We start from the raw sequence: 23,619 nt of genomic DNA, 5'->3' as shown, positions 1-23,619 counted from the left end.
AATTTGTCCACATCCTTTCTGTAGTGGGGACCCAACACCAGACACAGTACTCCAGATGTGGCCTCACCAGTGCTGAATAGAGGGGAATAATCACGTCCCTTGACCTACTGGCAACACAGCCCAGGATGTCATGAGCCTTCTCGGCAACAAGGGCGCACTGCTGGCTCATACTCAGCTTGTCGTTCACTATAACCCCCAGATCCTTTTCTGCAGAGCTGCAGCTTAGCCAGTCGGTCCCCAGCCTGTACTGGTGCATGGGATCATTTCATCCTAGTGCTGGACTTTGCATTTGTCCTTATTGAACCTCATGAGATTTCTTTTGGTTCAATCCTCCAATTTGTCTATGTCTCTCCGAAGGCTGCATGCCTTTCTTTCAGATTCAGATCTGGCAACCATCATCCGTTCCTTTGTAACCTTGAGGCTAGAAAACTGCAATGTGCTCTATGTTGCGCTGCCCCTGAAAACTATCCAGAAGCTGCCGAACGCAGCAACCTGCCTCCTCTGGGGTGGGCTGCAAGGAACAGGGAGGTGCAGGTTCACTCCCCAGAGGCCAAGCCTGACCACCTTCCAGGTTACTCTGTCCTACGGCATAATGTCCTATGGCGTGGTCTATATGTTGCACTTCCTGCAAATCACAGTAGGGGGAAGGAAGCGCAACATATAAACCAAGTAAGTAACTGCTCTGCAAGACCCAGGAGTGGCGGCACTGGCTGGGCCTCAGCAGCAGCAGGCCGTGGGGTCCCGGGACCCTGCAGCTTATCAAGGTGGCAGAGAAAGGAGAGGGCTGGAAGGGGGCGAGGAAGTTGGCAGAGGGCTGGGAAGGAAACGTGCAGGGACAGCCCGAGACACCTGGGCACGAGCAGGCAGGTCGGGCCACGGCAGCAGCTTCCGTTGACTCCAGGGGCTGCCCCAACCCCCGCGAGAGGCGGGACACGGGACGGCAAAGCGGGCTCCGCTCCCGGCACCGCGAAGCGCCCGACCCCGCGGAGCCGCCGGGCCGCAAACCTCCGGGCCGCGCCCCGCGCCAGCGCGAGGAGCCGCTCCCGGGGCCGGAGGGCTGTCTCGGACCCCGGGCTGCCACCACCGGCCTCCGGCTCCAGCCTCCCGGGCCGGGGAAGCAGCGCCACGCGCCAGGGACGAGCTCCGCCCGCGCCGCCGCCCCGCGACCCCGCGACCCCGCTCCCTCGGCCGGGCTGCCCCGAGCGGCTCCGCCCCGGCAGCGCCGCGCTGCCCCACCCGGCGCCGGCGGACGGAGCGGGAGCGGGAAGGGGCCCGCGCGCGCCTCCTCGCTTACCCGGCAAGCCCAGGACGCCGCCATCTTGGGAGACTCGCGTGTCACCTTCCGCCGCGCCTTCGTGACGCCATCACGCGGCGCCGAGGGGGCGGGGCGGGCGGGAGCTCGGTGGTGGCCGCGTCTGGTGACTCCGCCCCTCGCCCCGGTGCGCCTAGTAGCGCACGCGCCGGAGGGGGGCGGGGCCTCCCGCGAGAGGTGCCGCACGTGGAAGCGCGGGGCTGCCGGCCTCCAGCAAAGACACGCTGCAGCTTTGGCGACCCGGTTCTCGCTGCTGCTTGCAGGGACCGAGACAAAGTAAACAAGAAGACTTATTGTTAGTTGCATATTTGTTTAGTGCGTGGCAACGTTGAGCTTCCCACGCGATTATTTCAGAGTTAAGACTTGGCAACGCTGGGTGGTGCCTGCAGCACGCTCTGCCGCTCGGCTGCTCCTCAGGCCGCCGTCCCCAGACCCCCGGCCCGGCCCGGCCCGGCCCAGCCCAGCCGGGGCTGCTCAACGTACCTGAGCCGGAGCAATAGACTCCGGCAGAAGACGTGCCAAAGCATATTGCTTCGTGTTAATTTCAGACGTAGACGCACCCAGGCAGTACAATCGCTTTGCATTGCAGCAACTGGTTATCCTTAAACTTCACCAGGGCCCAGGAGAAGGGGGGAAATGGCTTCTGGTCCCCAGAACAGATCCCTACTTGCAGAACAAGAGGTGGGGGGAATCCCCTACCAGGACTTACCAAGCTCTTAACTTCTCACAGGCTGGGATCCTTTCCGTAGCAGATCACAACCCTATCGAGTTGTTCTCTACCACCCTGTCAGACAGTAACGCTAAATTAGCATATCGTATTTCCATAATTGCCTGTTTCCTGCACTTGACACTATGCCGTTACATGCTTGAAATGAGTGAGTTAAATGAAACAGGACAGGGACTGCGTATTGGTGTCGTGCTATCCATCAACTCCTAGACCAGGGCTGCCCAAGTGGTTGCCCATGGGACCCTGCAGCTGCCTTTCACACTGCTACATGGTAAGGAAGGGGCCGCAGAGCCTGCGCAGTATAGCGGAGTACACTTCATGCACCTGCAGCTATGCCAAAGTTAGATTTTCCAGAACAAAGTTTTCAACCAGAAGTTACATGGGCCACACCTCATGACCTGGCTAACACAGAAGGCCTCCACTCCCCACCAGCAGTGGTGAGCAGACTGCAGTGAAGGAGAGCAGCCCTCCAGGATGGCTACAACTAACTTTCCACCGCTCCCTGAGCCATCACAGCAGTATTAGTAAAATGTGGACTAGATCAAATGTCTAGGGATCAGCATGCCCTTAGTAAAACACCAGATTAGACCTTCGTAGGACAGATCCAGCCCACGGGCCACAGGTTGCTGACCTACTCCATGTACAAAGGAAATTACTATCTCCCTCAACAGCATTTAGTTTCTGAAGAGCTTGTTTTCCTAAAAGCAAACTGTCATCCTTTCCCCCCCCCCCACTTTCTCCCTATTTCCAAGTTGTTGGTGAGAGTCCCTTGATAGGAAGATAATAGTCTTCCAGTAAATAGGGAGTGTTCAGACAGAGCCTGGCCCCCACCCCCTCCCCCCATCCTGGATTCTAGTAAATATGGTAGTTGTGACTGACAGTACTAACTGGCAACACAATGAGCAAAAGCATTGATCTCCAAGGATCTTAAAAGGAACAAAAAAGTCAGCCTACAAGTCCTGAAAGGAGGTGACAAGCAGTGTACGCTGAGCAACAGCCAAAAAATGACTGAAGTTAAATGAATACAGAACAAATAAAGTGCTTTCACTAGTTTTACTGTCTGACTTCAAATTAACACAATTCCCTCTCTCTATACTATAGAAAAATTGTTTTTATTTCATAATAAAGCTAAAGTAGGTCAGACTTCCACTCTGCATATTTTCCCTACCCTGCCACTGCATGGAGGCTTCTGACAAAGCTCAGGCTCTTCTTACTGCAGGAATATCAACTGTTATCCATTCAACCCCTTCTGTAGGGTGCCTGATCTTGCAACTGGCACCTAAATTAGGTGGTTAACTCAACAACCAGCTGCTTTGATATCCAGGCAAATAGCCAGGAATTTCTTAGACCTGCACAATTTGTAGCACTACAAAAAACCCCACAACCATCTATGTGCACATTAAAAGCCCCCTAGCTGGAGTACAAAAGCACTTCCATCAGCCAAGGGGCTGTCCCTGTCCTCAGGACTCCAAAAAGGCCACCCAGCCTCTTTGAAGAAGTGGCACACAGCCCAGCAGATGGTACAGGTTTACCAGGGAGAGGGGTTTGCCCTCTGATAAGCTCCTGCCATTGCTACAGCTGTCCTTTCCCCATTGCCACTTGGTGGCAGTGGGGGAGGGGAAGAAGACACAGGGCTTTAAAACAAGCCTCTTTGACAGCTCACCCTGGAGCAGACTTCCAGGAAGCCAACTGCTTTCCCTCCCTCCTCTCCTTCCCGGTGGGAGTGGGGAGTGTAGAGCACTGTGGGATGGTGGGGGTTGGGGGAAAGAGTCATGTCAGATGTTTTTTGTTTTTCTTTAAAAAAAACCAAACAGTTCCACTATGAAGGAGTAGCTTCTGTGAGGCTGATTTGCCATTTTTATCAAGGAATCCATTGCTTTGATGTCTGGCACATTATGATTTAACACACAAAACTCATCTTAGTTGTGCAACAATGTAGCATCTCTAAGGGGTTGTCACCTTTCAATGGGAGACAGCCTCTTCCTAGTTTCAGCTCAACTGCAGTCCCATTGTATTGTCAATACTTCAGACAGGAAAGCCTTCTGCTCTGGGTATGGTTTGGAGGGTTGCTTGATGCAGCAAAAGATTTGTTCAAGGATTCTTTAAATAAAACTAGGGAATGCCTAGAAATGCAGTTCCATACTCTAAAGTTTAGCCCAACGTCTCCCTTGAAAGTATGAAAATCTCCAATGAGTCCCACATCAGAAGCATGGACCAGAGTAGGAATCCACTAAGGTTTGGAGAGAATTTTCAATGATCCATAAGATACTCAAATGTTGATGCCATTGCACACAAGACAGTAACACCTTAAAATGTGACACGTAATAGTTCTACTGCTTCGAAAATGTTAAGACAGGTTGATGTACTTACCTATTTCCAGACATCTGTGAAAGCAAACTATTGGCTGTTTACAGAGATTTGTAAATAAGATTGTTAATTATGGATGCATTCACGATCAAGAATTTTCAGTAACTTGCATTTATTATCAAAGTCATACTGTATACATCTGTAATGTCAACAAGATGCCACAACTACAAAAAAAGGATTGTGCACATTGCAGTTTCAATGCAAAAAACAGTAAAATGGAGATCCATTTGTTAAAAAAGTAATTAAAATTACTCCAGAAAGCAACTGAATTGTTTAACATTTTTACATCCAGTCAAATTAAAATGGTTAACAAGAAAAATACAAGGTCAGAGGATCTGGTATCCATATTTTAAAAGGCAACTATTTAAGCATTTCTATCAATTCGCACATCAATCTCCCTGCCACGAAGCTGTATCCCATTCATCATCCTGCAGGCTCTTTCAGCTACTTCTGGGGACTCAAATCTAACCACACCACACCCTTTGGACTTCCCATTTTCCATCTTGATGTCAGCATACAGCACATGACCTGTTTAATGGAAAAAAATTGCAGAATGCAATATCCAACAGTGTTACACCATCAAGTGATCTCATAACCATAAAAGATAGTTTTCAGATACAGCTATAAGAACATGTGTATTTAAAAAAAAAAAGATCCTCTTATGTTTTTGGAACCTAATGCAGCAGGAATATTCAGTTGCAATCGAGTCACTGATCAGGTTAAGTGGTTGTTTTTTATTTGAAATTTGCCCTATTTAAAGTTACTGATGAGAAACTGTTAAAGAGAAACAAGTATTTCTCAGTTTTGCAAAGCTACAGATTAACCTGCTATTTTAAAGGATGAGTTACTTGCTGCCATTTTTAAAGAATTAACAGGAAGGGGTGATAGCTGATGCCTTTAGTTATTTTCTAGTGATAACCAAGATCATGAATACTGAATTGGGATAACTTATTCACTGTTAGAATAAACAGGAAATCCAGCATCTGAAGCTTGTTTTACAAAAGTCAAGATCAAGTATCACAAATGCAACTCCTTGTTGGACAATTTCCATCCAAAGGTTCACAGGCAACAGGATGCCCATAAAGCCCTGAATATTCCTTGCAGCCATTTAAAATAAATTAAAATTTGAGATCAACTGGAAAAGCAAAGCGATGCTTCCTCTAGCACATTATATTGTTTCCCTTTGGAAAGTGAAAGAAAAGGGCCACAAGTAAGTTTAACCCTTTAGCAGAATGCATCACCCACTTCATATGTAATGCAATAGGTCCAAACAAACTAATCTGCATCAATAAATCCTTTAAACATAGCTTAGAAAAATAAGTTAATGACCCAAATGGTTTTAAAACAATTGTTTCTATGGGTGGCATAAATATTTACTTGAGCAGTTCTCAGTCTTTTCTATACTCGTAACATGATGTTAGAAAAAGGATATTCAGAAACGCCTGTAATCTAGTCTCAAAAACCAGGAGTGCAGTTATGATCTCTACCCACACTTATTTCAGTCTACTTCCTTTTCTCTCCCCATCCTCATGCTGGTATTAAAAGAGATCAAATTCTCAACTACCTCCTTTTGCTTTGGTATTACGTTTCTGGAAATCATTTAAATATTTCAACTTAATCTGATTCGACTCCTTTCATCTTGTACAGAACACATTTGGCACAATTTCTACAGTTTAAATGAGAAAATCGTTAGAGTGTATGTATTAATCTATCCAATCAGAAATGTGAAGTTTGGTATCGTGTTCTACAAGGTTAAGAAATCTTTTTTTTTGGTATTCCTTGCATGGTTTACTGCTAATATGTCCCCTTAACTTTTCCATTAAAAGGTGACTTGGATAAAACATGCTTATTTAGTTTCAAAAAGCCTGATGTACCCATGGCTCCTAATATGGCATTATAGTATTTTTGTTGAACACTGCAACTTGCAGCAAAGGAGAAATCAAAATTGAATATTAGATTCCAATATACAAGATATGCAACACTACTTATTCAAAAACCTAAACTTTTGCTAGCCACCAGTCATTTCCTAGATTTGAATGCTATTTTGGTATTACTGCACCTGGCAGGAAAAGGCAGAGGTGCTGTTTGGGTTATAATTCAGGGAAATATGCAATGAGTATATTAATTTTGGAAGGTCTATAGTGATGCAAAGTAACTTACCACACTCGTTAAATTTGTCTTTCAGCATTTTCCATGTGAAATCAAAAGGGAGCTGGAGACAATAAAACAACAGCCAGTCATGACAGAATCTACTCAGCAATTCAGCACTGTTAATCTAATCGTCAACATTCACTACATGGTGCTGTCCCAGGATGTACATACATGGATGCGTGTGCACACACACACACCCGCCCACCCCCCGTACAACTTATCACTACTTGCACTTAGCTGCGGAGTATTTCTCCCAAATCAAAATTTGCTTATTTATTTTATTCCTATGCCACCCTCACCAAAAAAGGCTCAAGGCAGCTTACAGTTAAAACAGTTGATAAATGACATAAAATAAGTGATAAAACAATTTCCCACACAACATCCCAATATTTAATTCTACCCAAATATGGTATTACGCTCCTCTCAAAAGATGTCCAGGCTTGGGCTCTTGACCAGAATGAAGGGAAAGGGAGTTTCAAAGCTGAAGAGGTACTGCCAAGAATGACCAAGGGATAACAGGACGAGCAAACAGGAAAAGCTGAGTGGCAAGTTACCTAGACAATTTGCTCTAAGCTTGCTCAGTGGAAGGAAGTAAGAAGAGGAACAGGGATTTCTTCAGAAAGTTGCAGCAGCAGAGGAAGGAGCTAGCAAGAGAATCAAAAGGATGGCTGGAAGACTATGCAATGCCAAAGCCTAGAGGCAGTGCCAACTGCCAGCTCCTCCTCTACCTGCACTTGTGCAGGTTCAAGTCTGGCACAGCCACGGACCATTAAGGCTTCCTCCCACGTTCTGGCATGGCTTTGCAGGGACTGTGGCTTGTATATCCCTGCCAGGGAGAGCCAGGACAGTAAATTCTCTAAGAAATCTGGTAAGGGAGATGCAAGAGCACGTGGATGCAAACATAAGGCCTTCATCAATTCAATGTGCAAAAGAGGCCACCAGCACTGTGGAAGAGAGGCAGTCGCAGAAGATACTGGAAGAAGGGCAGCCAGAAAGGGCACTGGAAGACAGAAAGCAAAGATACTCCAGAAGACAGAAGCTGGCAGCTTGTCACCTCTGGCAATGGACAGCCCTCTTCTGACCCTGCGGCTGTCCAGCTGGAGAACAGGTATGAAACCCTAGCATTGGATGGGAAGGAGCCACTCCAGTGGCAGGAAAGGCCAAAGCCATGTACCCCTAGGAGTGGGAGGATCAAGACCACTGTTGCCAAGAAGCACAGGATGGTAGTTGTTGGTAATTCTCCCCTGCAGTACATGCAGCCATCCAAGCCAACAGGAAGGCTGACAAATGGGAGGTGTGCTGCTTGCCAGGAACGTGAATCTGAGATGTCACAGAAAGGTAGCGAAGACTTATCCAGCCCTCTGACCACCATCCCATGCTACTCATTCATGTACGCACTAATGATGCTGCCAAGGGCCACCTTGAACATATCAAAAGTGACTAAATGGCTCCGGTTCCAAGGGGACAGGGCCAAAGCTAGTAGTCTCACTGATCTTTCCAGTCAAAAGGTAAAGGCCCAGCTAGTTAGGAGCAGATACATCCCAAAGATCAACATATGTCTGCATATATGGTGTCACCAGCTGTGCTTTCACTTCTTCAATTATGGGGTGATGTTCCAGGAAGGAATATTGGGAAGATGTGGGGTCCAACTGACAAAGACAGGGCAGAGTGTCTTCATGTACAGATTTGCTAATCTATGAGGAAAGTTTTAAACTAAGTTCAACAGAGGATGGAGACAAAAGCCCAGAGGCAAGTAAAGTGCTAGGAAACCTGGAGAAAAAAATTAGTAAGGGGATACAACAGCAGAAGCCTGACCAATCTCATTTCCTTCTATGACCAGGTGACATCACCTGGACAAAGGAGAAGACATTGATATCATATATTTTGACTTTAAAAAAGCCTTTGACCTGGCGTCCCATGATGTCCTCACGGTAAAATTGGGGAACTGCGGCCTCGACAACCTTATGGTCCGATGGCTGGGGAACTGGCTCCGTGGTTGGACCCAGAGAGTAATAGTCAATGGAACCGAATCAACACGGTGCATAGTGACCAGTGGTGTGCCCCAGGGCTCCATACTCGGACCTGTACTCTTTAAGGTATTCATAAATGATTTGGACTCTGGTGTCAGAAGCGAATTGGCCAAGTTTGCTAATAACACAAGTTACGGGAAAGTGTGGTCACACTAGAGGATAGGTTGGTGATTCAGGCCGACCTCAGCAAGCCACAAGGTGGGCGGATCAAAACCTGATGGCATTCAACACAGAGAAATGAAAGGTGCTCCATCTCAGGAGAAAAAACCCACATCATACTTACAGGCTCAGCAATGCTACACTCGCTAGCACCGTAACTGAAAGGCACCTGGGGGTCATGGCTGACCACAAGATGAACATGAGCCACCAGTGAATGCAATGCTGCAGCCAGCAAAGCAAACAAAACCCTGGCTTGCATCGACCGATGCATCTCAAGCAAGGCCCAAGAAGTCATCCTCCCACTTTACTCTGCCTTCGTGATGCAGCAGCTGGAATACTGCATCCAATTCTGGGTTCTGCAATTCAGAAAGGATGTGGAGAAACTTGAGAGTGACCAGAGGAGAGCCACATGCATGATTAGAGGACATGAGGACAGGCTGAGAGAGATGAGATTCTTCAGCCTGGAAAAGCACAGGCTCAGGAGTAACTTGGTGGCACAAGCACATAAGGGGTGCGCATCAGGAACTGGGAAAACATCTATTCATCAGGTCATCCAAAGGGAAGAGAGGGTCCAATGGTCACAAACTCCTTGAAGACCGTTTTAGGCTGGACATAAGGAAAAACTTCTTTACCATCCAAGTCCCCAGGGCCTGGAATAGTCTCCCCCTAGAGGTTGGTGCAAGCATCTACACTGGACACTTTCAAGAAACACTTGGATGCCTGTCTTGCTAGAATCAGTCGGCCTCCACTGACTTCCTGCCCCTTGGGCAGGGGGCTGAACCCAATGATCTTGCAAGGTCCCTTCCAGCCCTAATGTCTATGAAATCTATGAAGCCTTAGCAATGTTCCCAGAGAGAAGACAAGACAAATCAGTTAGATGCGTAAGTACATAAACGTTTCATTTAAAAAGCATGGGAAACAAACAGGAGGAACTGGAGGTACAATCAAGGAATTGAGATGTAATTAGGAATTCAGAGATATGGCAGGATAGTTCACAATTCAATACTGTTGTGGATGGATGTAACTTATTCAGGAGCTCTTAACTTTTATATAAAGGAGATGTGTGTGTTCTGAAGTGCAATATGAAGAGTAAGGTAGGCCTGCTCAAAGGTTCTGAGTAAATGTCAGAGGTGAGAGCAGCTGAAAAGAAACCACTGTAGTCTCTTGCTATAGCCCACCAAACCAGGAGGAAGAGGTGGATGAGGCCTTTAAACAACTGAAAAGCTTCCCCAAAAAAACCACAACAAAAATCCACAGGATCTGGTTCTCACGGGGGACTTTAATTATTGGGACATTTGCTAGGACAGCTGTGCACAATTAGTCCAACAAATTCTTGCTGAGGGAGAGTATGTTGGGGTTAACTTTTTGATACAGATGGTATAGAAGCCAAGTGGCAGGGAGGAGGAGCTCTTCCACTTGCTGCTCACAAACAGAGGAATTTGTTATAAATGTGAAGGTGGAAGGTAACTTGGGTGACAGTGGTTACAAAATGATAATAGATCAAGAGCCTAAAGGGAGGAAGGAAAAAGAGCAGCAGAATAATGACACTGGACTTCAGAAAAGCAGACTTCAAGAAACTCTGGAGTCTGATGGGCAGGATCTCCAGGGAGCCAAGTCTGAGGAGAAAAGCAGTCTAAGACAGCTGGCTTTACTTTAAAGAAGCTGTATTAACGGCACAAGAGCTCACTATCCTAACGTGATGGAAGAATGGGAAGTGCAATAAGAGACCAGCCTGGCTAGACAGCAACCTCTTCAACAAGTTGAAACTCAAAAAGGAATCCAATAAAAACTAAAACTTGGTTGTATTATCAGGGAAGAGCATTGTGTGTGCAGGGAGAAAATTAGGAAGTTGTAGGCACAATTCAAGATGCAACAGGCAAGGGACATAAAAGACAATTAAAAGGGATGCTGTAAAATTAAGAGAAAGACCAAAGAAGCCATAGGTCCATTATAGAATATAGAATGCAATACCGTTATAAATAGATACAGAGAAGGCTGAAATATTTAATGGATTTTTACTTCGGTCTTCAAAAACAGAAGTAGCTACCAGATGACAAGCACAGATGGCAGCAAAAATAGGGAAAGATACAAACAGCACAGAGTAGTAACAGAATAGGTTAAGTATTACTTAGGCCACGTAAAGTTGTTTGGTTTCGACCAGAAAAATCACCACTCTAGGTAGAAAACAGAAATGTGCTGACATTCAAGCTTTTTCTCCTAGAGGAAAAATGGCCTCTCCAGGAAAAAAACAAAACAAAAAACAACTCGGCAAAAAACAGTAGAAAAGTTCCTGTAAGAGTTTTTCCCAAGAGACTGAACTCCCGCACATTTTCCCCTGGCATAACTCCTTCTAGGTACCAGGAGTGGAGCCGTGGGAAAAGGCTGATGTGCATAGGGAAGAGAGCAGTGGATGTGATGCATCTCAGATTCTGGCAGTTTTGCACAACATTCTCATTAACAAGGTAAGGAAACGCAAACTAGATGAAAGTATTTTAAGATGGGTATACAACTGGTTGGACCACTGTGCTCAATGAGTAGTCTTCAAATACTTAATATGGAGATTTAGAGATGGGATTTTCTCTGTGGCCATAAGGGACAGCACTAGAAGCAACAGCTTGAAGCTACAGCAGAGAAAGTTTAGGTTGAGAATTAGGAGGAATTCTCTGACTTTGGGGGATTGGGGGGGAGGTAATTGAAGCACTGGAACAGGCTACAGACTGAAGTTGTGGAACTTCTATCCCTGGAAAATTTCAACAGCAGGTTGAACAGACATTTGGTTGGGATGCTTTAGTTAGTGCTAATCCTGCCCCAAGCAGGGCGCTGGACTAGATGACTTTGGGTCCATTTTTGTCCTACTTTTCTATGACCCTATGCATTTTTGCCAAGTGAACCTAGCCCACAGATGACAGCTGCTGGAGACTGCTCTTGGCTAACATTAAGAATTACAATGAAACGTAACATAGTGGTCCCTTAGCCGAGCAGGACTTCATAGGTAAAGAGCAGCACCCTGAATTAGAAAGATAATGGAAACCAACAGACTCTGGAAAACTGGCTTAGATTCGCAGGATCTGCATAATTTTTCACTGTGATGCTTTAAACAAATTAGACATTACAAATGCCCCATAAACATTCTATGTGTGGCTATCAAAATGTGCAGTGAAACTAGTATTTATGTTCAGCCATAACAGCTCTCTGGACTGAAGACAAATTATGAAGTTTTACTCACGTTTCTCACAAATATTTGACAGGCTTTTCTGGCTACGCCAGCTGCAGGTCCTCCAGTTCCTCCAAGAGAGCCTGCAAAATTGCCTGCGAAGTTTCCACGATCCATATCCATTGTTCTTTCAAAATTGCTTCCCATTGCAAGTCCCATTCGATCTATACCTGCTCCCATTCCCTGTCCCATAGCAGGCCCCATTCTTTCCATATTTGTAGCACCCATGCGATCTAATCCCATTCTGTCCATAGGAGCTGCAGCCATACGATCTAATCCTATTCTTTCCATAGGAGTAGCTCCTATGCGATCCAATCCAGCTGGCATTCTATCTAGGACTTGACCCATTCCAGTCCCCATTCCTGCAGGTACCATACGATCCATACTTAGACCCATCCTATCCATGCCAGTTCGCATGGGTTCTACACCTGATCCCATCCTGTCCATAGTTGTACCAACACGATCAATAGCAGTACCCATTCTATCAATCCCAAAACCTATTCCTGAACCCATTCTTTCTATTCCTGAACCCATTCTCTCAATAGCTGGACCCATCCTATCAATATTGGGAGCAATGTGATCTATGCCCAGAGGGGCCATTCGATCAATTCCCGAACCCATACGATCTACATTAGAACTCATGCGATCCAAAACAAGACCCATTCTGTCCATTTCAGACCCCACTCTCTCCATCCCATGCCCCATCCCAGAAGGTATTCTTTCTATCCCTGAGCCCATGCGGTCAATGCCAGGTGCCATCCTCTCAATTCCAGGAATGCTAGCAGTTCCACCACCTAGAACACACAATACATAGATTATTTCATTTTGTAATCACATGGATAGGATATTATGTTTAAATATTTGAAACTGTACAATGTTTGGTTGAAGTTCTTCAGTCCTGTGTATTCTGTAGCCGCAGACTCTGAAACAGAGCTGTGCTTCAAAATGCAAGCTTTATATTTAAGAGTGAAATCTATAGCTCCTACACGTGCAAAAAGAGCTTACAAAACATGATCCAAATATAAAAAGGGACAGAGTTCAAAGCTGCTAAGGACAGCTACCGTGAAATAAAAATATAAATGCCTAAATGACAGCTTACATGTTTTTAATTATTAAAATATTAGGATGCTCTTCCAATAAGGAAACTGGTTGCTGGCTATGTAAGTTTAAGATCACCCCCCCCAAACTGAAAATTCTCTTTTTCTGCCAGCCATGGTAGGTAGATGCAGGTTACAGACACACAGACTATTATTACCCTTCTTCTTAGTACTAAGTCAGACTCCATGCAATAAGTTACAATGTTCAGTTACTTGCAAACAATGCAAAACGAAAATTAAAAAAAAAGTTAAATCAGTTTAATTTTCCTCCCCACACTCTTCATGTTAAAAGTCAATCGAGCTATGAAAGCCAAAAGAGGAAACAGAAATAAATGTAGCCAATATACATTTTCAATTCAGAAAATCCTGAACCTGGTACAGAATTCTCTTTTTTTTTTGTTTTTTTGTTTTTTTGGCAGAAACCAGTTCTTTCCATGTAATTTAGGCCCAACTTAACTATTGAATATGGAGAATTTTTTTTTTATAAAATCCATTCCATATTGAAAAAGTCCCATCTTACCACAGTGGGATATTAAATTAGTCTGATACCATCCTCCTCAGATAAAATTATGTTCTGTTGTGTCTCTATTGCCTTTTACTTCCATATAGCACTATTCTTTCTTTCATTATCTTACGACTAAAGGTGCATCATACGTTGTTCCGATATCAGATCGGTACCAATATAAAGAAAATTGGCTGTATTGGAAATTGGCATAATGTGGCTGATAATTTGACCAATAAATACCCGTGCATTAATGCGCAGCCACAGCACAGCATGTAGGCAGCAAGGAGCACAGCCCAGCAGCTTGGAGAGCTACATGCAGTTGGTAAGTCTGTTGCAATGAAAGGAGAAGGGGGAGGGAAGGGGTGTTGAGGAGGCAGACTAATGCCCCTCCACGGTGAGGGAGGGAGGGAGGGGGTAGGCGCTGCCCAGTCGGAGTGGGGTGGCGCACGGGCACTCCTTACACTGCTTGCACCCTGGGAGGGCATGGGAGGTGCAGCGTGTGCCCCCAGATCTGTGCAGGGTAGGCAGGCTGCAGCTCAGCTGGGTTCCTCTTGGTGGGGGCTGGGCTCAGGGCAGGCAGTGGCAGCACCGGGAGGGGCTATAGCCAAATTTGGGGTGGTTGCAGCCCCCCCACATAGCCCCCTCCCAGCACTGATGCCACCCGCTTTGAGCCCAGTCCCTGCTGAGAAGAGTCCAGTGTAGCCCTGGCTCCAGCCCACAGCCGCAGCCCTCCTGCCTCAATCTGGGGGCATGTGCCTCCCCCCCCCCCAATCCTCCATGCCCTCCCGGGCTGCAAGCAACACCCCACCCCAATGAGCCATGGGGGAGAGGAATATCTAATAAATATATGACCCAGTTCTTGAGTCATGCCTAGGTTGCCTTCTCCACCCCATCTTCAGCATACAGAAGCCCCACTTCTTCTGTCCTGTTTGTTCCAGGATGACTAAGGAAGCTTTTGTTATTAGCTTTGAACTTTCAAAGAATATTAAACTCAGCTAAGCCGTTAGTCAGTCTCATTTTATTTCTGCATATCTTGATAATAGGAAAAAAAGTAATTCTTTTTAATGAGTCCAATTTTCCATTCTTGTTAGATCCTCTACTGATTCTTATTGGCTTGTCTAAGGAGTCTGTTTGTCCATACATTATTTTCCAGCCCCATGCAGCAACTAGGAAAACCCAGAAGCATGGGGAAACCAGAACACCCTCTGTACTACAAGCTGTGGACAGCAAGCATAACTCCATGTATGACACCCTTTAGCTGGGAGGACCAGAGCTCCTCTTTCTGTACCTCCCCCATAAGCTTCTCAGCTGCTTTGAACTTCTTTCCTAATTAAACCTGTTTGAAGCTCAGCTTCATCCTCCTGCTTCTGAGTATGGTCCTCTCCATCCAATTTCTACCTGCTCTGAGCTGCAAAACTTTTTGGTGATCTCCCAGTAACCTGTTTGGGGTTTGGTGGAGAGGAGGGTGCTTCTAGATTTCAAATGACTGCTTTTTAAAACAAGTGTATAGGTAGGTATAGTCACTCCTTGATCACTCCTTATCCAACCTCTTCTTGAGGCCCTCCAATGGAGATTCCACAACTTCCCTAGGCAGACTGTTCCAATGCATCACTGTGAAGTTTTTCCTAACAGGGAAGACGTTTTTCCTGAGTTCTTCCACCCAATCTAAACTTACCTTGCTATAACTTCAAGCCACTCAAGCATCCTGCCCTCTGCACCATTAGAGATAACGTACTGTCTCTACTTTGTAGGAGCGCTTCAGATGTTTGGAAGATTTCTACAATGTCCCCTCTTAACTGCCTTTCAAGCTCTCATGTTGCTTGCCTTCCAAGTTCTTTATCATTTTAATCACCTGCCTTTGGACCCTCTCTGACTTCTCCACATCCTTATTAGAGTGTGGAGCCCAAAACTGCAGATAAGGCCTAAGCAGTGCCAAGTAAAAAGATACTATCACCTCACAGATCTTGCACCTAGTGCTCCTATTGATACAGGATCTGCCTTTCACACTGCAAACTCACACTGAATCAAATCTGTGATTCATCAAGACTCCCAGATCCTTCTCTGTAGTGTTTCTATCCAGCCAGTTATCACCTATTAACTAATCCAAATCACCAAACTGCACCTTACCATTATTTGGCAGCATACTTTGTATCTAAATCTATTTCAATTTCTCCAATGCTTTCTTTAATTAATACATTTCCACTACTGAAGTCTCCAAAACTTTGTACAGATTTCCATTTCCTAGCCACTTCCAAGTCTAACCTGGGGGTCTAGATCAAATCCCCAAAATAATTTCTTTAAAGTCCTTTATTATTCCTTCCAATTAATACTTTTCATTGAAACAGGTTCTATTTTTTCTATACCATCACATCTTATATTCCTGAAATCTAGAATCATAGTATCATAGAAGAGTAGGGCTAGAAGGGATCTTTGAAGTTTAGTCCAAAACTCTGCTCGACAGAATCATGCATATCCAAACCATTCCATGCAGATTCTTCTCTAATCTACTACTAAAACTATATAAAATTAACCCGCCACACAACTATAACACACAGCACCCTAACCTGCCACAGGTAAAGTATGGGGGAGATGACTTTCGACATCTTTCTTGTTTGTTAAATTTTGCCCAAGACAGCTAGAGAGAGCCATTCATGTCCCTTTCTAGAGGAAGGCAACCACCCTCACAGGCCATTACCAACCTGATCACGGGGTAAAATTCCTCCTTGACCCCAGCACTGTGATTGGTCCAACCCTGAACAAAGGTACAAGACTCCAATATATTTAAAGACCCTCTCCTTTACTTCACAAAATGTGAGGGATAGCACATTTTTTTAAATGTTTGCCTCCCTTCTTTTGTCGCTGCAAGTTATTTCCTGGTATGCTTCCTTGATGATCTGCCCATTATTCCATTATCCTTTTCCTTTTGAGACAACCTAGAAACTCCTTGTGCAGTCACACTGGTTTCTTGGCATTCTCCTTTTGTACTTTCACTGTGCTGGAATAGTTTTCTGCTGAGATTCCTATACTGTGCCATTTAGGAGCTGCCAGCCCCCTTGGGCCTCTATCTTCTAGCCTGTCCTCCCATAGCATCATGCCTATCATCTCCTTGAATTGGTTGAAATATACCTTGTTGAAATCTTGCAACTTAGTTCTGCTGACCTCAGATTTTCCCAGTCTCAGGATCATGAATTTTATCATCTTGTGATCACCACCTCTTAAGTTTTCAATCATCCTCACACCCTCCACTAATTCTTCCCTACTGAGTCAAGGCTATATCCAAGATAAATGACCCCCCTAGTTGTATCCAACTGTTTGAAATAGCAAGTTGTCCGCCACTCACATTAGCAACTTGCTCAACACATTATGTTTGGCTGCACCATTTTGCAACACATGTCCGGAAAATATAAATGCCCCATCAGTATCATTTCATAATTTTTGGATAATTTTGTCACCTCCTTGAAGACTGCATCATTCACCTCTTCTTCCCAACTTGGCAATATACTACAAATCCCCATGATTAGATCACTACTGCGCCTTTCATTTTTTTTCTTCATGCAAACACATTCTGATCCGCTACCCTCTTCCTCCTGAACAGGGAACATGTGTCAAACACATAGACAAGGTGACACCACCACCTTCGCTCTCAAATCTGTCCTTCTGAAACAGATTGTACCCCTCAGGAGTTGGTGTTCTCTGTGATACCAATCAAAACACAGCTCGTTTCACAGGCCACAACTTCCATCTTTTCTCATTTGTTCCTCATACTCCTCACATTTGTACACATACAATCAGACACATTCTGCATTCTGACCTACTTGTTTCCTTTTATACCCCTTGTTGCTCTTTTTGGGCTCTAGACCTTTCCCCAAGTTGAGCAGAAGTTTCTTCCAGTCCTCTCCCCTCTGGTTGGTTGCTCTGTAGCTGAAGGGTTTTGTTCCCCTCCCTGGAACCTAGCTTAAGTTCTTTACTAGTTTGGACAAATGATGCCCAGAGATGCTCTTTCGAGTTCTGGTCAGGTGGCTTCCATCTTTTGATAGCAATCATTAATGACCCCCCTCAAATATCTTTCCACTGTCAAAGAATCCAAAACCTTCACATCAACACCATCTCAGCTGTACATTTACTTGCATGATGTAATCATCCCTGTCTGAGCCCTTTCCTTCTACTGGAAGGACTGATGAGAACACCACTTATGCCACAAATCTCCTTGGAGGAGACTAGGAAGATTTTTAATTTGATCAGTGTCATTCTGATAGTACTGTCACCTGAAGGATGGATGAGCTTTGGCAGTCTTTCTGTAACATACTGAATATGGGCTCCAGGCAAACAGCACATTTCCCAGGACCCCAGATCCAAATAACGAATTGGTGCTTTTATTCCCATCGCTCTTTTCTTCCCTCTTGATGCAATTGCTTTAGAATCCCCATCCCTGGGTCCCTGCGCCTCCTGCTCTCTGGACTGCTGTGTCTCTAGTTCTTACCTGCTGAGGTCCTCACCTCTGCTTTTTCTTTAGTTGTTCCACAACAGTATGCAAAAAGCAGTTACTGACTTCAGTCTTATTTTTGAGTTCTGGAGACCCTCCTTCTAGCACTCACATGCTGCCATTTATCTTCCATGCTCTTTGAACACTCTAGCAGCTTCAAGGTGGATACCTATGCTTCCAACCCTCTCAATCTTTTCCTCCAAGAAGGACACCAGCTTAATCTCACGCTTGGTGCAGAAGAAATGGTCTCAACTCTCTGGGAGGAACACAAACATGGAACATCCCAGGCAAATAACTGCTGATTCAGTCTCCATTTATGCCTCTTATAGGGGCTATCTAGATTGTAGACAACCAAAAAAAACACAGACAAAAAGCAACCCCCAGGCAAACTTCCTCTCTGTCTGCAAGGGGCTGCCTGGCCCCACCCCTCAATTAGCCAAACCAACCACTTAAAGAAAACCACTCCACACAGAGCTGTCAGCAAAAACCCTACCAAGCAGTCACTCCCAGAACAGGCACAAGTCAAACACACAGACAACACAAATCAGAATTCAGTATTTCTGGTCTTTGGACCACCAGCTCCCAGAAAAGACTCCTCAGTCACTGCTGAGCTACTCCTCTTCTCCCCTCGCAGCATCTCCAAGACAAAACTCCTCCTCTGTTTGCTGCCACCTTTATTATTTCTAAACTACCTAAACAGTTCAACACCCATCAATATCTGCATTCCAGTTGGAGCTAGGATTCCACCATACATTCACTGCTACTATAATGCCTCATTTTGGATCCAACATCACGAATTCCAGTTCTTCCATTTTATTGCCCAGGCACCTAATCAACTAGAACATGAGAGTATTTCCGTTCCTAGCTACCATATTTACTGGAATACAAGACAAATTATTTCCCCCCACAATCAACATAGAGAAAAAAGCCCATCTTAGTGTCACATACAAAGACACTTCATTAAATATATTGCATATCATTAAAGTGCTGCCAAAAGTAGCATGTGCTCAGTAGCAGAAACCAACTGTGAAGTTAATTAAATGCAGCCAACACTAAGCACAACTAAAACACATGGCCCATAGTGGGCACATGCGCTGATGGAAATCTACCACAAAGATAGGTTAGGGTAGCCCATCTGAATAAGATATATGGTAGTGCTCTCTGAGCAATCCCCACTCCCCCAACCCTGAGTCTTCAAGTCGTGGTGAGCCACCATAGGAAATACATTTCAAGTTCCTCTTCACTGCCACAGCTAAGCTGCACCTTTCTTCCCCGTTTCCAATTATTACTGTTTCTTCACTAGCCTTAAAATGTCTGGCAATCATGAAACGAGGTCCCAAACAATTTACCTAAAATCCTTCTGCTGGCCCCCACTTAGCCTGTCACAAATAATTATTGTGGCCCTGCCCTCCATGTGGTGAAACTGGACCAGACTGCCCTGCACTGCATACACATAATTGGAGGATCCCAGAACTCATGACAAAAACACCTACGTCCTGTCACGAGCGGAAGGCTAATTAGCACAAGGCTCATTTGTTTGCACAGAGGTGGGTTGGATCTGGAATACATACATACTGAGCAGTGCTGAGCTATGGAGTCATCATGGCTTGAAACTGCTGACTGCTGGCATCCAGGCCAATGAACTATATAGTAAATCATGAGCGTTTTCACAATTAAGTAAGGAACTATATTAGGGTCTCTTACCAAACAGGGGAGACAATCTAGTGACAGATGTAGAACAGGCTGAAGTACTCTGCCGTTTTCACCACAGTCTTAACAGGCAAGGTCAGCTCCTAGACTACTGCACCTGGCAGCACAGCTTGGGGAGAAGCTGAGCAGCCAACAGAGCTCATCTCCTAAGAACAGGTTAGGAACTATTTAGAAAAGATGGACGTGTACAAGTCCACATGGACACAATGCACCCAAGGGTGCTAAGGGAGTTGGTCAATGTGACAGCAGAGCTGCTGGCCATTATTTTTGAAAACAGATGTCGACTGGGAGGGGTCCCAGATGATTGGAAGAGCAAATATAGTGTCCATCTTTAAGAAATGGAAGAAGGAGGATATGAGAAACTACAGACCCATCAGCTACAGACTAGCTACAGTCCCTGGAAAAGTTATGGAGCAAGTCCTAAAAGAATCCATTTCTAAACACTTGCAAAAGAAGGTGGTGATCAGCAACAGCCAGCATGGATTTACCAAGGTGAAATCATGATAGCCTTCTGTGATGAAATGACAGTTTCTGTGGATATGGGGAGAGCAGTGGATGTGACATACCTTGACTTTTGATATAGTTTCCTATATCCAAAAAAAAAAAAAAGGGTGGGGGGGGTCATCTTATATTAAAGTAAATACAGTAAAGTCATTGTCTGGCCCTCCACTGTCTTTCTATGCCTTGGTGTCCTTTCCTTTTGGGCCACCCTCTCTTATCTTGCTTATTCCTTCCTTATTCAAATGGAACCCATCTCTAGAAGATAAAAGCTTTAGCTACAAATGCTGGAGAGTGGTCATGCTTCCTTGGGTTATACATCTTCAGTTATCTTGTCCTGCTTATTCCCTTTTTCTCTTGGAACAGGAAATTAAACAGCTGAGGATCAACTGAGCTTCTAGTTCTTGAAGTACCTTCCTCAGCCTAATACAGCTGTCTTTATTCTTGTCAGAGATTATATGGCCGTATAATTTGTAGCTCCATGAAAAATGATTAATTAATGTATTGTTCCTTGTTCTCATAGGAATCCTCTTCAGCCTATGTCTCATGAGTTTACTCCTGGCAGACAACACATCCTCCTGCTTCCTGGGTCAACCCTTGTGGCTGGTTTGTCTGACCCTTATAGGATTCAATCCCCAATAATACAAACTTGTCTTTTCCTGGTGCCTGCATCTCAGATCTTTTTCCTTTTGCTCTTTTTGTCAGTTAATCATGTCTTTTGATCTAGCTTGATGCTTCTTTCATTCTTCCTGAAATGAGGTCACCTTTAAGCTTCATTCTCTCTTCCCCTCGACTGGAACAGGCTGTTCTTTACTGTTATGCTATCACATCATTAGATCTTAAGCATTTTTCCTCTTCATCTCTCGTTATATAGAGATTATAAATTGGTTGTTTCACCCTGCTCAGTCAGGGGTCAGCAACCTATGCATGGCACATGGGGTAAATCAGGCCTACAAAGATGTCTGATCCAGCCTGGGGACAGAGATGTGCCGTGCCATGCCATGCAGCCTCTCCACTGCAAAGTCTACTGCTCTACTGTATCTGTGCTTCCCTCAGTGCACAAGAGTCAGGAATCTGCAGCAGAGCGCAGGCAGCTGCCTGCTCCACAGGGACGTAGACTTCTGGCCAACAACTAGGACTGGGTTGCAAGCTCCAGCCCACACCAGCAAAAGGATGTTAACCCTTGCACTCTTTTGTATTGATGTCTTAGTCACTTGTTCCTAAGTTTCCCTCTTCTGATGTGTCCATCAAAAATCATCTTTCTTGCTAGGCTTCAGAGACCTCTCATCTGTACGTGCAGATCTTGCCTCAGCTTTCTTCCATCACCTACTCAAAATCCTGTCTGAACTCCACTACTGTTAATAGCTGTATTACCAGCCTCTTGATTATCAACTTCTCCATAAGCACCATCAGGCAACACTTCAGGTACATGTAGCTGACATTACAGAGCAACCCCAAAGATGAAATACATCCCACTGATTACACAGTCATCCTCACTTCCCCAGTCTTGAAAATTACTCCATGGATGCTAGAGCTGTCATCCTTTGCTCCCTCCCCCCTGCTTTTTCTTTTAAATAAAAAGGAAGGCAAACCCTTGGGGAAACAAGACCCTAGTAGCAAAGTAAAAGGAAGGAAACAGGGAGGAAAAGCACCACATCCCCGCCCCCCCCCAAAAACAAAACCTGAAACTGAACTACCTCAAACTCCCCTCATAAGCTCCTTTTAGCTCTCTCCCAATAGTCACTGGCAACTGTTCTTTTATAGCCTGGGGCAGCATCACTTCCCTATTTAGGTTCAGTTCTCAGCAAGAGGCAAAACAGCCTTCCAAAAATCAGTGCTGCTCAGCAAAATCCCCTAACGAACTCACTCACAGAATACAAAAGATACTGGATCGACAGAGACACAGACACTATTACATATTTTAGATGCTCAACATTCAGATGGTTGTCTCAAAGGTTATTCCATAATCTGTAGGTTGACTGTATTTTCTTAAGGAGTCTCATTATGAAGCATGTTTTTGGAAGATGTGGCAAATCTGGATTTTTACGTTTATATAGCAACATGAGGTTTCCCTAATCCCCTCCCCTACAAAGTCTGTGTACTAGAATCTCTCAAGCTGTTAGTGCATGTTTTTGTGATAGTGGCAGTTGAGACTGGGACATTTTCTCTTTCCTAATTTCTATGTTTATAGATCTTCATGTGGGCTTTGATTTTTTTTTTTTTTTGATCAGGCAGAACTTTCCTCACTGCCTCCATTTCCTAGTGGAAGAACTGCAGTGAAAATTAAGACAATGTTTATGACCTGTGGTCTTCTAGTATGAAATTTCTCACTCCCTGTATAGCATCACTGTCAGTCTCCTCTACCAGTCGCAAGGCTTGATCAACAGACAAGGTTCTAAAATATTTTCAATCGGGGGTGCACAACCCCTGTTTTGCAGAGTCATGTAATATGGCCTGAGGGTCTCTCCACTGGGTCCACAAATTTAGTGGTGGTGGTAATGGAAGAGGAGGGACGGGGACCAGCAGCAATTAACATTGTCACCACTCTCCCACTGCCTAAATTTCCAAGCCCTGTTCCAACTGCACAGGAATAGTCTGTCCAGGGCTGGATGCAGCTATGCAGAATCAGGCTGGTCAAGCGGTTTCCACGCAGCTGCAGCAAAACCCAGCTTGGACAGCACTGCATGCTGGATGGGGCCCACAGGTAGACCTGGCACCACTCATTTGACCCGCGAGCCCAGTGGGGCACCACTGGTTTAGATGAACAAATTTTACTCAGAAAATATAACTAAAAGTTTCCTCAAACCATTGAAAAGATTATTCATAACACAGCTTCTAACTGTTGCAGGCACAGCTCTGGGATGCACAAGTTGTTACAAAGCCCAGTTTACTTACCTATGCCTCTTTCAAGGGCATCTCCAAAAGTACGAGACATCCCCATCTCATTCCTTCCAAAGTCTCGTTCAAATCCTCCACCCATTGCTCGATCCATCTCTGCAGAAAGACATCAGTTAGTGCAATGCAGCCTATAGTGCTGAGAGAGCCTGTATCACAGTACGGAGGTCCTCACGTCTCCCTGTGCCATACAGCAAGGGGAACCAGACTGCCTGCTCACATGGTGCTGGGGGAGCTTGCAGTTAGGGAGGTTGAGGGGGGTGGGAGGGCGGCGCCATGGTCCTCCATTCATGCAGCCTCTGGCCACTAAGAAGTTAGAAATTTAAACTGTCCGCAAGGTGTCTTGTCTCAAAGACACGGCATTCTACTTCTGAAATCTCAAAAGTATTCTAGCTTCTCTTTCCTGGAGGATCCTAACAATACATTTAGGATCCAAACTGAAGTTAGGTGGTATATTATCCCTATTCTAGA

At 45.0% G+C, this 23,619-nt stretch overlaps 2 protein-coding genes across 2 annotated transcripts in view; both read right to left on the bottom strand.

Moving 5' to 3' along the window:
- The window catches only part of TIMM44 (translocase of inner mitochondrial membrane 44), a 58,521-nt gene extending 57,124 nt beyond the window's left edge, over positions 1–1,397 (bottom strand). Inside the window, exon 1 of the mRNA XM_006275428.4 lies at positions 1,295–1,397. Within this exon, the coding sequence (XP_006275490.1) occupies positions 1,295–1,318 (24 nt within the window). The 5' untranslated portion in view covers positions 1,319–1,397. The remainder of the gene's footprint in view (positions 1–1,294) is intronic.
- Positions 1,398–4,501: 3,104 nt separating this feature from the next.
- Positions 4,502–23,619, bottom strand: part of LOC102557890 (heterogeneous nuclear ribonucleoprotein M) — a 40,742-nt gene continuing 21,624 nt past the window's right edge. The window contains exons 10-13 of the mRNA XM_014599822.3: positions 23,149–23,247; positions 11,973–12,754; positions 6,567–6,618; positions 4,502–4,934 (exon numbers count right to left, since the gene is read on the bottom strand). Of these exons, the coding sequence (XP_014455308.3) occupies positions 4,771–4,934; positions 6,567–6,618; positions 11,973–12,754; positions 23,149–23,247 (1,097 nt within the window). The 3' untranslated portion in view covers positions 4,502–4,770. The remainder of the gene's footprint in view (positions 4,935–6,566; positions 6,619–11,972; positions 12,755–23,148; positions 23,248–23,619) is intronic.

The sequence above is a fragment of the Alligator mississippiensis genome, chromosome 16, assembly GCF_030867095.1.
Source record: "Alligator mississippiensis isolate rAllMis1 chromosome 16, rAllMis1, whole genome shotgun sequence".
Taxonomy (NCBI): domain Eukaryota; kingdom Metazoa; phylum Chordata; order Crocodylia; family Alligatoridae; genus Alligator; species Alligator mississippiensis.
Note: the sequence above shows the minus strand (reverse complement) of the source record. Positions and strands in the feature narration are given on the sequence as shown.